General features: G+C 46.1%; 2 protein-coding genes across 4 annotated transcripts in view; one reads left to right on the top strand and one right to left on the bottom strand.

Moving 5' to 3' along the window:
* Positions 1 to 1019: 1019 nt before the first annotated feature.
* Positions 1020 to 8391, bottom strand: NDUFB9 (NADH:ubiquinone oxidoreductase subunit B9). The gene is made up of 4 exons (XM_007076846.2): positions 8231 to 8391; positions 4928 to 5120; positions 4241 to 4354; positions 1020 to 1249 (listed from the first exon to the last, which is right to left on the bottom strand). The coding sequence occupies exons 1-4, from the start codon at positions 8329 to 8331 to the stop codon at positions 1118 to 1120; spliced, it is 540 nt and encodes a 179-aa protein (XP_007076908.2). The 5' UTR covers positions 8332 to 8391; the 3' UTR covers positions 1020 to 1117.
* A 47-nt stretch (positions 8392 to 8438) lies between these two features.
* TATDN1 (TatD DNase domain containing 1) overlaps positions 8439 to 14188 on the top strand; it is a 45021-nt gene continuing 39271 nt past the window's right edge. The window contains exon 1 of one of the 3 annotated variants that reach the window (XM_007076834.2): positions 8439 to 8485. In XM_007076834.2, coding sequence (XP_007076896.2) covers positions 8464 to 8485 — 22 coding nt within the window. In that variant the 5' untranslated portion in view covers positions 8439 to 8463. Of the gene's footprint in view, positions 8486 to 9871; positions 9975 to 14188 lie in introns of those variants that run through there. The other 2 variants (XM_042973654.1, XM_042973652.1) reach the window with 2 other exon arrangements.

Here is a 14188-nt window from a genome sequence, read left to right as displayed (position 1 = left end):
GACAAAACACCTTGGGTAGTTCTGTTTGTGTTTTTGCATATTGTAAAAGCAGTGTCACAGCTAAAAATAAAGAAATCGTTTCTCAAGGTAAATTATTGTGGTTTAGTTGCTAGTTTGTACTGAGAGTTGACCTCTCCCTGTGCAGTTTTTTGTTCTAAACTTGTATAAATAACAATTGTGTAATGTGTCTCCCTTCTACCTTGTAACAATTGCTTCAGCCTACATTATAAATAAAGAACCACTAGAAAACAAAAAACGGTATTTCAAGACTTATTAAAACTCAGTTGCAAGTCTTAGCTGTTAGAAGACACCCGGAGACTCCGGTTGGGCTTACTCAGAACACCCACAGAACGTTCTTTTTGTGATGGCCGTGAACCCCTGAGAACACGAGTTGCCTCAATCGATGAACTATTTGAACACCGTTCTAATGAGCTATCACAAACTAAAAGCAGGTGGGTTGGCTGATGATGGTAAAAATGGCTCTAGCTTTTAGAGAAGCTTCTTCCAACATATGAAGAGTGCTGCTGTCCCCTTCCCTGTGACAATCCAGGCCACAGGAGAGGAAGCAAGGCTGGAACACTGCCTCCAAAATAGGTGTCACAGTTTCAGATTGGACCCTTTCACTGCAACCCCCAAACCTCCAATCCTGCGTGAACCCCACAAACTCCATCATACTTATTTGAGTGTGTGCTGCTTCGAGGTTTTCTTTTAACCACCTAAAATCTCATTCGTGGCACCTTTAGAAAACCAAAAATGGTATCTCAAGTTCTCAATCCTCACACCCCTTCCCTAGACTTCGTATTGCAGCCCCTGAGCCTTCAACTGGAGTCTGTAACTCATCTTCAGAGTAACTCCTGTATCTGGTTCTGTGCAGCTGTCCCTGATGATACGCGCTATCGACAGGACTCCCCGGGGCAGAGGACACTTGACCACACTCCGCATACTTCTGGCACAGGTGGTAGGAGACGACAGCGGCACAGCCACTTGGTGTCACGTTAACGCGCAGAGGAACACATCGGTCACACCACATGGAGTTATTTTTATTACGGCACATGTGTGCCCGTTCTGTAACTTATTTCACTTGCAAGCGTGACAGGCGAGGCGTCTTCCTCTCTCTCTACATGGGCCGCTCCCGGGGCCTGGTCACAATATGCCACCACAGGGGGGGCAAATCGCCTTCCTTTCGGGCCGGGGGCAAAGCTTCCGTGTTGGGACCACCGAGTGGGGTTTCCTCCTGCAGCTGCTTGACCTAGAAGGGGGAAGGGAGGAACAAGTAGAGTCAAACTGACTGGAAAATGTGAAGTATCTGGCTTTGAATCTGGGTCACATTTACATGCTTTCTGGCTCTCACTACTGCAAAGGGTTTTTTATATATACCTGCCTTATTTTTATACCCACAGTTTAACTCAGAGAAACAATTCTCCTTAAAGGTTTTCCCATTCTTAAAACAGCAGAGCCAAGAAACCCTCTGCCCCTGTCCCTTACTCATTAAGCAAAATTGCGACAATTACCCCTTGTTATGGTCCCCCCACCTGTACTCCCTAAAAAGACATTTTTGTGTCTCAGCTAAGAGCTCTCCAAAAGCACCATTAGGAAACCTTAATTCTTCTATGTTAGAGATGTTCATTTTAAAGCCCCCCAAGTAGCAACCAGAACAAGATATAAAGTGAAATCACACGTGAAAACGTGCTCCATTCTGCCTGATGTTGTCCAGTCACCCCCCGGTTCCAGAGACCTCCAAGACTATCCCTGTCCTGACAGAGGACACGTAAGAGACCCACTCGCCAGAGCCATGATTTTCTGGAACTTCCTTCAGAAAAAGTTCTGGATTGTGGGTGACCGGCGCCTCCAGCATATGTGCTGTTTAATCATGTCAGGCGGACGAGGTAAAGGGAGAACGTTTCTATGGAGGGGTCACCGGTGACTGACTGCAGAATGAACCTACTGCTCTCCATGAGTAAGTACACCTCTGCCCCCTTTCCCAAAGAGGAGACATCCCTTAGCAAACACTGCCCTCCCTGGTCACAATGACTTTCTTTCCACTCGGCCTTGGCCAAGGACTTCCTGCCGTCAACATCCCGGACCTTATCACAAGCACCCATATGACTGTCGAATCATGAATCAGATATCCCACTATACAAACACAGTGCCCCTCTCCGGCTCGTGCTTAAATGTCCCTTTGAAGATGCTCTTGAAACTCAAGAGATGGCCGGTTCACAGACCTCCTGACCCAGCTTGCCCTTCTCTCTCCACCAGCCTCCTGTCTCCGTGCCTCCTCTACCCACTTAGATCCCACCAGAACAATCACTTGAACAGCCTCTGGTCTTGGGACACTCTCGACTGGACAAACGGTAACCACTCACTTCCAGTCTGCACCAGACCGCCTGTATTGCTAGAAAGAAGAAAATGCTGGCACAACTGCTATCATAACACACGAGCTATTCCCAGCTTCAACTGGGCCTTCACCACCACCTGGCGATCTTCCTATTCCCGGCGTGCTCCTCTCCCGCGGCTACCACATCCTTCCCACATTCTCCAAACAGGCTGCGCCCACTTCATGCCTTCTCCTCCTCGCAAAAAAGAGAAGCCATCCCGTACGACTCTCCTTTTCCCGTCACCAAAACTTCTGGCCCAAATGTACTTCCACGCATCTTTCGTCCAATTCTCGTGGAGGCAGAACCCGTTCTCCTTTCAAAGGCCTCCACGTACGCCTGGGATCCCATCCCTCTTCTCGAAAGCTTTCCTCCTTGACCTTTTCACCTCGCTTCAATCCCGTCCGTTTCTCTCCCACCCGATCTCCTCATCAGTACACATGCATCCATATTTATCTTAAAAGAAAATAATGCCTCGGTCTCCAGTTCCAGTGAAACTTCTCAAGAATCCCTCGCCCCCAACCCCACAGCTGTCTTCTCTTTTCCACTTGCTCCCACCAGTGCCATTAAACCCTCCAAAAAAGGCTCTCGCCAAGGCCACTAATGCCCTTCCCGTGGCCACAATCTGTGGTCATTATTTCCAGGCGTCACTCTATTCCACTTTTAGCAACTTTCGGCGAAGGTGACCAACGCTGACCGGCCATTCCTGAAACACTTTGTCCTGGACTTGCTGTCACCCTTCTCCCCTGCAGGGGGCTCTGCCATCTCCTTTCCTGACCTCCACAGGTGGGAGCGCCTGTGACTTTGCTTGTCTCTCTCCACTCTCTTAAGAATCACATTTCTGTGGCTTTTATTTTTTAATGTTTATCCATTTATTTTTAAGGGAGGGCACAAGCTGGGGAGGGGCAGAGAGAGAGAGGGAGACACAGAATTCGAAGCAGGCTCCAGGCCCTGAGCTGTCAGCACAGAGCCCGATCGATGTGGGGCTCGAACTCAGACCGTGAGATCATGACCTGAGCTGAAGTCGGCCACCCAAACGACTGAGCCATCCAGGTGCCACTCTGTGGCTTTTAAAACAACGGATATGTCACAAATTTCTATTTCAAACTAAAATCTTTCCTTTGAGTTTGCAATTCGTACACCCAAAGTCACCTACTGACATCTGCACTTGGGTCTCACAGTATTCTCAAATTTAACAAACTGAAAACCAAGCGGTTGCTTGTTCCTCTGACACCTGTTTTTCCCTCATCTTCTCTAGCTCGATAAATCATCACCAAACTCCAAGTGTTAAAGCTTGAAACCTGGAACTCATTCTCGATTCCTCCCTGTCCCTTATGCACCCCCTCATGGCTGCATCCAGTCAGCCTTCACGTCCCTCCAAATGACATCCTGAATCGGCCCCTTCCCTATCCGCTGCATCCGCCCTGGTGCAACCCCCAACCGGCCTCTCCATCTCGCCTCCCACCCTCTCCAGCACACCCTTCCCACTATGGCAACGTTCAGCTTTTAAGAACGTAACTCAGACCTCCGCAGTGAAAAGTGTCTGAGGCGCGGGTGGAAAGTTAGGGACAGGCGGGGATGGCAAGCAGGTCAGGCAAAGGACTGAGGAAGAGGAGGGCAGAAGCAAAATAGCAGAAAACCCAGAGACCAGCGACACATTGTCACCTGTTTGCACGAAGCCTGTAAGTGCTACATTTAACACATCTAGGAACATCTAGATATACTAGGAAGTATATCTGGGAGGCAAGGGGCCACGGTGACTGTCATCACCGGAACCTGGGCCTCTGCGCACGGGGAACAAAACCCGAGCGCGCTCCCGTGCCACCCATGCGGGCCAAGCTCTGGCGCGAAAGGCGGGGAGGACTCACCTCCCGCTCCCAGCTTTCCCTCTGCAGCTTCTTCCACTGCTCTCTCTTGGCAAAGTAGTCTGGATACATCGCCTTCTCGGACGGATGCCAGTCGTCTAAGCACCACTCAGGAACCTGTCCGGAGATGAAATCACCGCATTGGCCCAAGGGAGGCACTGACGTGCCAGCCACAGGGCCTGCCCAGGAGGCAGAAGGCAAAATTGACGGGATATTTTGAAGCACCGCACACACCAGACCGTTTCTGGCACAACGCAGCGAGCAGCAGAGGGCAGCTCAGAGTCAAAGAGCCCAGGGCCGAGAAACCTCAAGGCCAGTCCAAAGAGAGCCGGCACCACTGCTCCCTGACCCGCGCACTCTTCCTGCTATGTGGAATTGTTACCTGTAATTGCTCAGAAATAGTGAGCACAACCCAAATCGGTTACCTTTAAGATGCAAAAGTGGGTGATATACACCAAGTAATTTAGCCCCTTCCTTTGTCAAAAAGATACCACAAGACTCTGGAGCTGAATTTCGAAAAGAAAAGCCTAAATGTCACCTGGGAGAGAGGAAACAGACACCGCAGAAAAGTATTCACAATTGTCAGAAAGAAGTTGGCCTCCCTGCCCCCCACGGGGCAGGTGGTTTTGGGGCCAAGGGTTCAGGATGGGAGGAACAGAGTCTGCGGCTGCCCCCGCGATGCTCGCCCACCTTGTAGCACTCATATCTCTCGTAGGAGGTCCCTCCTGGAGACTCGGGGAAGACGTACGGCTGAGGGTGCTGATTGTGCCAGAATTCTTCCTCTGCCTCCCTCAGCAGTTGGGTGGCCTTCACCATATCCTTTTCATTCTTATGTTCTTCAAACCGAGCTCTCAGCAAACAAGCAAAGTAGCGGTATTTGTCCCTTAAATCAAAATGGTTTTGGAGATTAGAAATGTTATCTACTCAACTGAGCAGGATTACTGCCTGACAAGAGGCTGTACTTCCACTAAGCCCTTCTGGTTATGTAGCATGACTACCTGGACCTTCCCCAGGCCCTGCCAATGGAACAGCCACATCGTTAGGACTGCTTCCTCCGCAGTTCCCCTGCCCCCGACAGTGGGGGGAAAAAAACAAAAACCAAAAAACCAAAAAACTGTGTTAGGGGCATCCGGGTGGCTCAGCTGGTTAAGCTTCTGACTACAGCTCAGGTCATGATCTCCCGAACTGTAAGTTTGAACCTCGCATTGGGCTCTGTGCTGACAGCTCAGAGCCTGGAGCTGCTTCAGATTCTGTCTCCCTCTCTCTCTGCCCCTCCCCTGCTCACACTCTGTCTCTCTCAAAAATAAACATTAGGGGCGCCTGGGTGGCTCGGTCGGTTAAAGCGTCCGACTTCGGCTCAGGTCATGATCTCACGGTCTGTGAGTTCGAGCCCCGCGTCGGGCTCTGTGCTGACAGCTCAGAGCCTGGAGCCTGTTTCAGATTCTGTGTCTCCCTCTCTCTCTGCCCCTCCCCTGTTCACGCTCTGTCTCTCTCTGTCTCAAAAATAAATAAACGTTAAAAAAAAAAAACACATTAAAAAAAATTTAAAAACACTGTATTAAATACAACCTAACCACTTTCCCCACTTTCTCCTCCAAAAAAAAAAAAAAAAAAAAAAAAAAAAGAATGCAGATTCAAACAACAAAAAAAGATAATTTGCAAAAGAGAAAAACTATAGCCTCTGTAGGATCATTCAACACGCATTAAATGACAACTTACTGAATTTCCACCTACTTTGTGCGAGGCACTGTGCTAAATTCTGGAGATACAAAGATGAGTAGGAAGGGAGGTGTTACACAATTATATTGCCTGAATCAGAGACATAGAAGTTTGAATCCTGACTCCAACACTAACTGCAGGATTATAGGCAAATTAAGGTCAGGTTCTAGAAGAAATGGTAGGCAGAGATCATTTAAAGCCTTTCAATAATCCAAGCCACAGATGAGAAGAGCATGAAGCAGGCAACTGTGATGGTAGGAGACAGGAGAAAGACACTTATGCTACAGAATATGAGAGTGTCTGCTAAAATCAAATTGCTTGGGACTAAATCTTAGCTTACTCACCATGTAACCTGGGGGTAATGTCTTTAGGCCATGGGTTCCTCCTCTACAAGTGTTAGTAACGGTACCTAGGTCTTAAAGTTATCCTAAAGATCTGACAAACCAAATCATATAAACACACTTCAGACAGTGCCTGGTACCTCCTCTGCTCAATAATGTCAGCTACTAACATTATTACACTGTGGAGAGAATTTACAAAAATCAGTATCCAATTATACACAGCACACAAGTACATGTGTCACTGGCAGAGTTGGTAGAGAGTATTTGAGAACAATTCTAAAACTTAACGCTGAGTGGCTGAATAATGCCATTACTAACAATACCATTAGCTGAGACAGGGAATTTGGGAAAAGGATCAGAATGAGGCAGCAAAGAGTCTGGTTTTAAGGCATTAAGACAAGTTGAGTTTCAAAGAACAAAACAGTTGGAAAACAGCTCTAGAGACAAGCGAGGGTAGGTGGTAACTCAAGTCCTAGATGATTAGATGAGGCTACCTGAAGTATATACACCAATAACCAAGGACCTGGGATGCAACCATGGAGAACAAAGAGCACTGAGGACAAAAGGAGAAAGAAAAGTCCTAAGAGAGGAGGTAAGTCTTAAAAAACGCTGAGTCAATATTATCATAGGAGATGCTTTCATTCTTTCTTCCATGACTATGGACTTTAATATTCCCAGATGCAGGGGAGTCTAGGTGGCTCACTTGGTTATGCATCCAACTCTTGATTTTGGCTCAGGTCATGATTTTGCGGCTGGTTAAGTTCAAGCCCCTCATCAGGCTCTGTGCTAACAGTGGGGAGCCTTCTTGGGATATTCTCTCTCTCTCTCTCTCTCAAAAATAAATGAATTAAAAAAAAAAAAAATCCCAGATGCGATTCAGTGTTACCTGAATCCTTCATCTTTGTAAGACTGTTAATTCTCTGTTACTGTTTACATGTCCATCTTCCCCATTAACCCATGAGCTGCTACAGCGGAGAAAAAGGACTTACTAATTTTTATTTATTCAGTAGCCAGCAAAGAACCTGAAATGCAAATTTTGTCAGATGAATTAATGAGGAACATCAGGGAAGAAACTAACAATTCCACAATTGAGCCTGGCCATCTTTCTGTCTGGCAAAGAGAAGCAGGTCAATGGCTTTCCAATAATCACAAATGTGCGATCTGGGCTTCAAGGATAACCCTCCCCAACTTTTCCAGACCTACTTTGTTTCCCATCATTTAGAGCTTTTTCCCAGAAGCTCTTCTCCTGGGACTAGGCTTTAGGATTCCGATGAGGCCTGGCACCTACACATCTTGGGTTGCCACCCCACCATGCACTGCATCCAGGTCATGAAAATCTGTATGTCTGAAGACTATGTCCTAAGACTACTCTCGGATGGAGAGAGAGAGAAGAAAGAAGAGAATTACATGGCTGGTAAAGAATTATGTGAATGTGAAAACACTGGAAAGGGCTGGATGAAGCTGAAGAGGAAAGCTGACTCGAGGGGTGAGAGACTGATGATGCTTTAGGGTTAGGCACCTGAGTTTTAATCCTGGCCCAGCCACCAGCTGGAGGGACTTGGCAAATTACTCTCCCTGCCTATTTCCTTACCTGCAAAATAAGGCTAAATAATCCCTGACTCCTAGAGTTGTTCTGAGAACTAAAAAACAACGCACATATTACTGTTGCTTATATTAAGAACAAGAAGGTCACGAAGAAAGCTCTTATTTAGTAAGGGCTGGACTTCCATCGGTATTCCTGAACCAAAAACTGAGGCCTAAGCCAGATAAACAACTCTTCAAGGTCTCGCAGCTAGGGGCGACAAGCTTGGATTCGAACTCGGGCCTACGGCCGGCTTCCCACTTTGTCCTCCTTGTCCTTGAGCCGCTCGGTCCCCCGAGGCCTGAGGATCCCCGGGATCCCCTCCCCGCACCCTAGGTCCCCCTCTCCCACCTGTGGACACAATACGACTCCAGGTGGCGCAGCGCCCGCTTATAAAGCCGCAACACCTTCTGCTGGTGGGTCAGGTAGGCACCCGGCGCGCAGAACGCCATGACCGCCCGCTTCCTCCAGCGGCCGCGGGGACTCCCGGGAAGCGGGAGGCCGGGCCAAGGGGCGGGGCGGCCGGAAGGGCGGGACGACGGACGCCACTTCCGCTTCCGCCGGGGAGAAGCCGGGCCGCAGTCATGAGTCGCTTCAAGTTTGTGGGTGAGTGCCTTGGGGATTCTTGGGCTTTTCGGACTATACGCGTCGCTCGCCGCGGCCAGGCACCCAGGACCTGAGCGCTCCCGCTTTTTGAAGGTTGAAAGGGCACTCAGTGGAAGAGGGCGCAGGGAGGCTTCTGACTGCCGTTAATGTTCTGGTGCTCGGCCTGGGTGCTGGTTTCACGGTGCGCTCATATGTGAAAATTAACAAACTGTGCAGTTAACGATTTATGCTCTTTTCAACATATGTGTTCTATTCGGTTATAAGAGGAAGCGAAACTACAAAAAGAGAGGCCGTTCACTGTATTCCCCTCCCTCCCTATGCGCACCCCCCGTCCCTTCCCCCTCCATGACGGAAAGGATGACAGCTTCAAGGGACCCGTTCACTAATTCATGCGTTCATATTCCAGTTACTGAGCGCCTCTGGTGGGACAGGCACCGGTCTAGGAACTCAAGGCACAAAGACCCTTATCTGCTGGGATCACCATCAGGTGGAGAAAACTAGAGGACACAAATAGTGGGGAGAAGAACAAGTTCTGTTACTTGACGAGTACAGTAATCCGTTCACCATCGGTAGAACAAGAGGGAGAATGCGACAGGAACCAGAGGGGGAAGAGTATTTACTACCAGGCACCTAGGAAAACCTGAGACATTGTGAAAGCTAGGATTGGAAGGGTAACTTGGGACTCAAATGTCTGGCTGACTTTACTTTTACTGTGTATAGAGTGGAGCTTCGCTGAAGGCTTTTAACCTTCATGGGTTAAGTAAATCTTGGGGTGCCAGTTATGCACCAGGAACCTTGGGCTGTGCGTTATTACAGCAGTGAGTGAAGCTGGGCATGATTCTTGTCATCGTGGAATTTCCAGCTACTTGAAGGTGGGAAAATGGCAATGATCACATCTCTCTTTTAATAAGGCAATCCTGATAGCTATTGTAGGTTTGGTGGGGGAGGGAGAGAGCTAGGGAAATGTTTCCAAGCTTGAACTAGGGCAGTGGAAAAGGGGGAGAGAAATACAAGAGATGTCCGTATGCAGCATTTCGCAGCAGCGTGTTGATGGCGGTAAGAGAGCGTGAACAGTCAGAGATGACTCAGGGTTGGGGTAAGTACCTAAATATGAGTGGAAGCATGATTAGTCTGGCAATGGGTAGGAGATGTCTCGAGATCCATGTGATTTAGGTTTAAGTTTGAGAGTCTTTTTTTTTTTTTAATTTTTTTTAACGTTTTATTTATTTTTGAGACAGAGAGAGACAGAGCATGAACGGGGGAGGGGCAGAGAGAGAGAGGGAGACACAGAATCGGAAGTAGGCTCCAGGCTCTGAGCCATCAGCCCAGAGCCCGACGCGGGGCTCGAACTCACGGACTGCGAGATCGTGACCTGAGCTGAAGTCGGACGCCTAACCGACTGAGCCACCCAGGCACCCCAAGTTTGAGAGTCTTAATAGGACATCCAGCTGAAGACGTTCACTGGGCAATTGGAAATGTAGTGTGAGAGGTCAGGATTATAAATTTAGACCTGAGAGTTATTTATTTTTACTACATTTGTCAATTCTACTTTTCAAAAGAATGTTTATTTATTTTGAGAGTGCCCCGGTGCAGCAGAGGGGGAGGGAGAATCCCAAGCAGGCTCCGCACTGTCAGTGCGGATCCCGACACGTAGCTATAACCCACAAACCGGGAGATCATGACCTGAGCCGAAACAGAGAGTCGATTGCTTAACCGACTGAGCCACCCAGGTGCCCCAGTCAGAGTTATTTTGAGCAGTATTCTTTACCAAGGACTTTGTGCTAACTTTGTGGAACTATGAAAGAATCTAGTGGCACAGTTAATTTTCAGACTGAAGAGATATGTACAGTCAAGACTTATATACCATCAAAGAACTGCAGGGGAGAATGTGTCAAGTGCCACAAAAGAAATTTAAAAATGGTGTAGGAGAGCCTGGGGTGGGGCTGGGGGGAACAGCCCTCAGTGGTCGCAGACATTTTCCAGGTGTGGTGTCTGTCCTCCTCCCCGCTCCAATCTGTGATATAATTGATGAGGGAGGTGGGCCAAGAGCCATGAAGCAGTACACGAAGAAAAGACTTATTTGTGATATAAAACTAAATCCTTGCCTCCAGTCATGTCTCCTTCAACCCATTGTACATATAGTCTCCAGTGTGGTCTGTATAAAAATCAACTACATTTTTCTTCTGCTTCAAATCCTTCAGTTACAGTCCTCAGAAGAGTTGAAGTACCTTGACATAGAATACAAAACCTTTTCATGTTCTGGTCCTGTCCACTTTTCCAGCCTTATCCCTCTTATTTTTGAAACATTTGGACGTGCTGTTTCTTGCCTCTGACAAGGTTTTAGAGTGGCAGTTTGGAACTGTAAAGTCACTTCTGCCTCTAATATCCTACTGACTACCATCTTGCCTGGTTGATTTTTGCTTGCTTTTTCAGACTTTGTAACTACACCTTTTAAAACATTATTTTATAATATTTATGTGTCTGCCTTTCCCATTAGCCCACACTTTAAGGCAGATAATCAGTAATATTTCTTTGTTTCCCAGGGGCTTAGTACAGTGACCATTCAATGGAAGTAGGGATGGGTAAAACAATATATGTAGTTTTAGTACTATGGTGATAAGAAAATCGATGAAGGAATTTTAAGCTAGGAAAGACTTCTTGAAGAAGGTGGTTGTAATTAGAATCCATTCTTTTTCCTGTAGGATCTTCATTTCTACTTTTCTGAGATAGCTGGTGTTAAAATTTTTAAGTACAGTAAAACCTTGGTTTGGGAGCTTAATTTATTCCAGAAACATGCTTGTAATCCACAGCACTTGTAGATCAAAGCAAATTTCTCTATAAGAAATAATGGAAACTCAGAAGATTAGTTCCACTTAGAAGAAGATTTGTAATATAGTACAAAATAAAAAAGAAAATACAAAATATAAAGAAAAATAAATTAACCTCCACTTACCTTTGGAAACCATCGTGGCTGGTGTGAGAGAGACGAGAGAGGGGGGTTATTGTGTAGGACGACTTTCACGATCACTAATGGATGCTGACTACAGTACGGCATTAATAAACTCTTGTCATCTACTGTGTTTAATGCAACTGGCGATAAGGCAGCAGAGGGAAGTGTCTATATCTGCGGGCAGCCTGACCTAGAATGAAGCAGAGCATTCCTAAGCTTACTCTTGTATGGAAAACCAAAGGACTGTCCAAAGATGCTTTGAAGTGACAAAAAATACACTAGTGCCAATTGTGAGCACCTTCCAGTGTTCTGAAAAATCACTGATTTCTGCCAAACACCGTGGCCTGAGACTGAGCATCTGAGCATGAGAGGTCACCCACAATCCTGCAGCGAGAGAGAGAAGAATCATTGGTTCAGTTGTGATCATATGATGTTCAGTGTCATGTACTACCTGTATTGCAAGACATTGCTCGTTTATCAAGTGAAAATTTATTAGAAATGTCTGCTTCTCTTGCAGAACAAGTTACTCACAATCCAAGGTTTTGGTGTATATCCTTCCCTAGTTGTTTAATATATTTCTACATGGAAGTCTTTTCCAGCAGTGACAGGAGTGGTGTGTAACACGACACATTTACATTTCTTTGGATGTTTTGTGTATATGTTTGAAATAATGTAGTGCTCTCTTTAAATTAAGGTATTTTGTTCTCTAAATCTTCCAAAGTAAAATTGATACTCCAGGAAATCTCAAAATGTTACAAACTCTGGAACACCCCCAGTTTGAGAAGCACAGCTTTAGATGATTCCTGCTCTAGCCCTTCCTCCTGCCCCTCCATGAGCCAATGAGAGCAGCTGGCAGTAGTTAGTGACCTAACTACCTCTTGGGGCCATCCAGCTGGGGGCTTTTAGGCACCTAAGATTTATCTGTAGTTGTTTTCTTTCAACAGGATTCTCGTCCTGTCCTGTGTTCCTAGAAGCAGGCTGGTTGGGAGTTCTGGCCACCTTTTTTGTATAAATTCTGTTTCCCTAGGGATTGGATCCTATTTCCTATTCTTCGTCTTTGATTGCCTTGAGCAACCTAGTCATTCATTCATTCTAAAATATTTACCGAGTCTCTGTGCCATCCAGTGTGCTGAATGCTACAAATCAGTGGGGGGTCAGAAACCGGGTCACAGTGTAGTGGTGGAGACAGCCTCATAAGGGCACTAATGGCTTTACCACAGTTACAGAGAAGGGGACACTGAAGAAAGGAAACATGGTTCTCTGGGTGTTTGGTGAGGAACAGAACTTACTCTGGTGGGTTAGAAAAGATTTCCTTGAGGAAGTGACCCTTGGGCTGAGCTCTGAAAGACTAAGTTAGTAGGCAAAATAGGCAGAGAGAAGGTTCGAAACAGCACAGCCGATGCAAATATCCTGTGGCAAGAGGATACATGGTACTTTTTGAGAAACTGAAAAATGACCAGTGGTCTGGAGCAGAGAGAAATGGGGAAGGGGCTAAGTGGATAGGAGGACGGTACAGAATGAGCTAAAGAGATCAGCAGAGCCAAGATCATACCATGTTAGGACTTCAGTTTTTATCCTAAGAGTGAGGAGTCTGATTGAGGGTATCATGATCTGATTTATGAATGAAAGAAAATTTGGGTCCGGTGGAGAACAGAGTGGAAAGGGGTCAGAGTGGCATTCGGACTGGAATTGGTTGACTAGAGTGTTACGATAGTTGGAAAAGAGTATACAGGTTTGGTTGGGAGATAAAATCTGCCTACTTGGTATATATACCTTGAGAGAAAAGGCAATGTCCTAGATTGCTTTAGTCCATTTGGGCTGTTCTAACAGAATATCGAAGATTGGATAGCTTATAAACAAATATTTCTCACAGTTCCGGAGTCTGGGAAATCCAAGATCAAAAGTGCTCACGTCCAAAACAGTATCTAACCCAGAGCCATGCATTTGGATGTCCTTCAGTTTTGTATCTAGCACAGAGGTTGGGCAACTTTTTCCTTAAAGGGCCACATAGTATATATTTTTTATTTTGTGGACCATATGATCTCTATTGGAAATACTCTGATCTCGTCACTCAAAAGCAGCCATTGACAACTACGTAAACAAATGGGTGCAGCTTTGTTCCAGTAAAACTTTTGGAGACTAAAACTTGAGTTTCTTATAATTTTTATGTATCACAAAATACTTTTATTCTTTTGACTTTTTCCCCCCAGCTATTTAAAAATGTAAAACCATTTTTAGCTCAGGGGCAAACAAAAATAGGCGCTGGTCTGTGGGCGAGAGCTTGCCAACCCCTTAACCTAGCACATTTCTTTTTTCATGGCCCTGTCTCAGAAATTCAAGAGATTGCCGCACGGAAGTCTGTCTTTTGGATTCCTCTGATTGCTATGTGGTGGTGGTTAGTTTGTCTCCTAATTTCCTGTATTTCCTGTAAAGTCGAAGTTCTGTCAGAGGGCTAAGCAAATCTGAAACTATTTTAAATGCCCTATTTGCTGTCCTTTTGTATCCCTAGATCATAGGTGACGGTGATAGACATGATTCACTGAGCCCAAACAGTGAGGCATTAGTTTGGAGATGTGGTTTTGTTTTGGCCGCAAGCAGTTTTCCACTCTTGTTTCGAAAAATAAAACTCATTAATACCAGAAGTAGTTTTTAGCAATAAAGCAGGTACTGCTTTTAAAGGCAGCTAGTTTATAAAAAAAAAAGGTAAATATTACTAATCCTTATAAGATGACATACTCCTAACTGTATAACTG

This window comes from Panthera tigris, chromosome F2 (genome assembly GCF_018350195.1).
Source record: "Panthera tigris isolate Pti1 chromosome F2, P.tigris_Pti1_mat1.1, whole genome shotgun sequence".
Lineage (NCBI taxonomy): Eukaryota > Metazoa > Chordata > Mammalia > Carnivora > Felidae > Panthera > Panthera tigris.
Note: the sequence above shows the minus strand (reverse complement) of the source record. Positions and strands in the feature narration are given on the sequence as shown.

Coding starts and splice junctions, on each gene's coding strand:
- NDUFB9 (XM_007076846.2), bottom strand. CDS start 8,331: ATGGCGTTCTGCGCGCCGGGTGCCTACCTGACCCACCAGCAGAAGGTG. Junction 5,121..8,230: donor GAGTCGTATTGTGTCCACAG/GTGGGAGAGGGG, acceptor TTTTGATTTAAG/GGACAAATACCGCTACTTTG. Junction 1,250..4,240: donor GGGAAAGCTGGGAGCGGGAG/GTGAGTCCTCCC, acceptor TCCCCCTTCTAG/GTCAAGCAGCTGCAGGAGGA.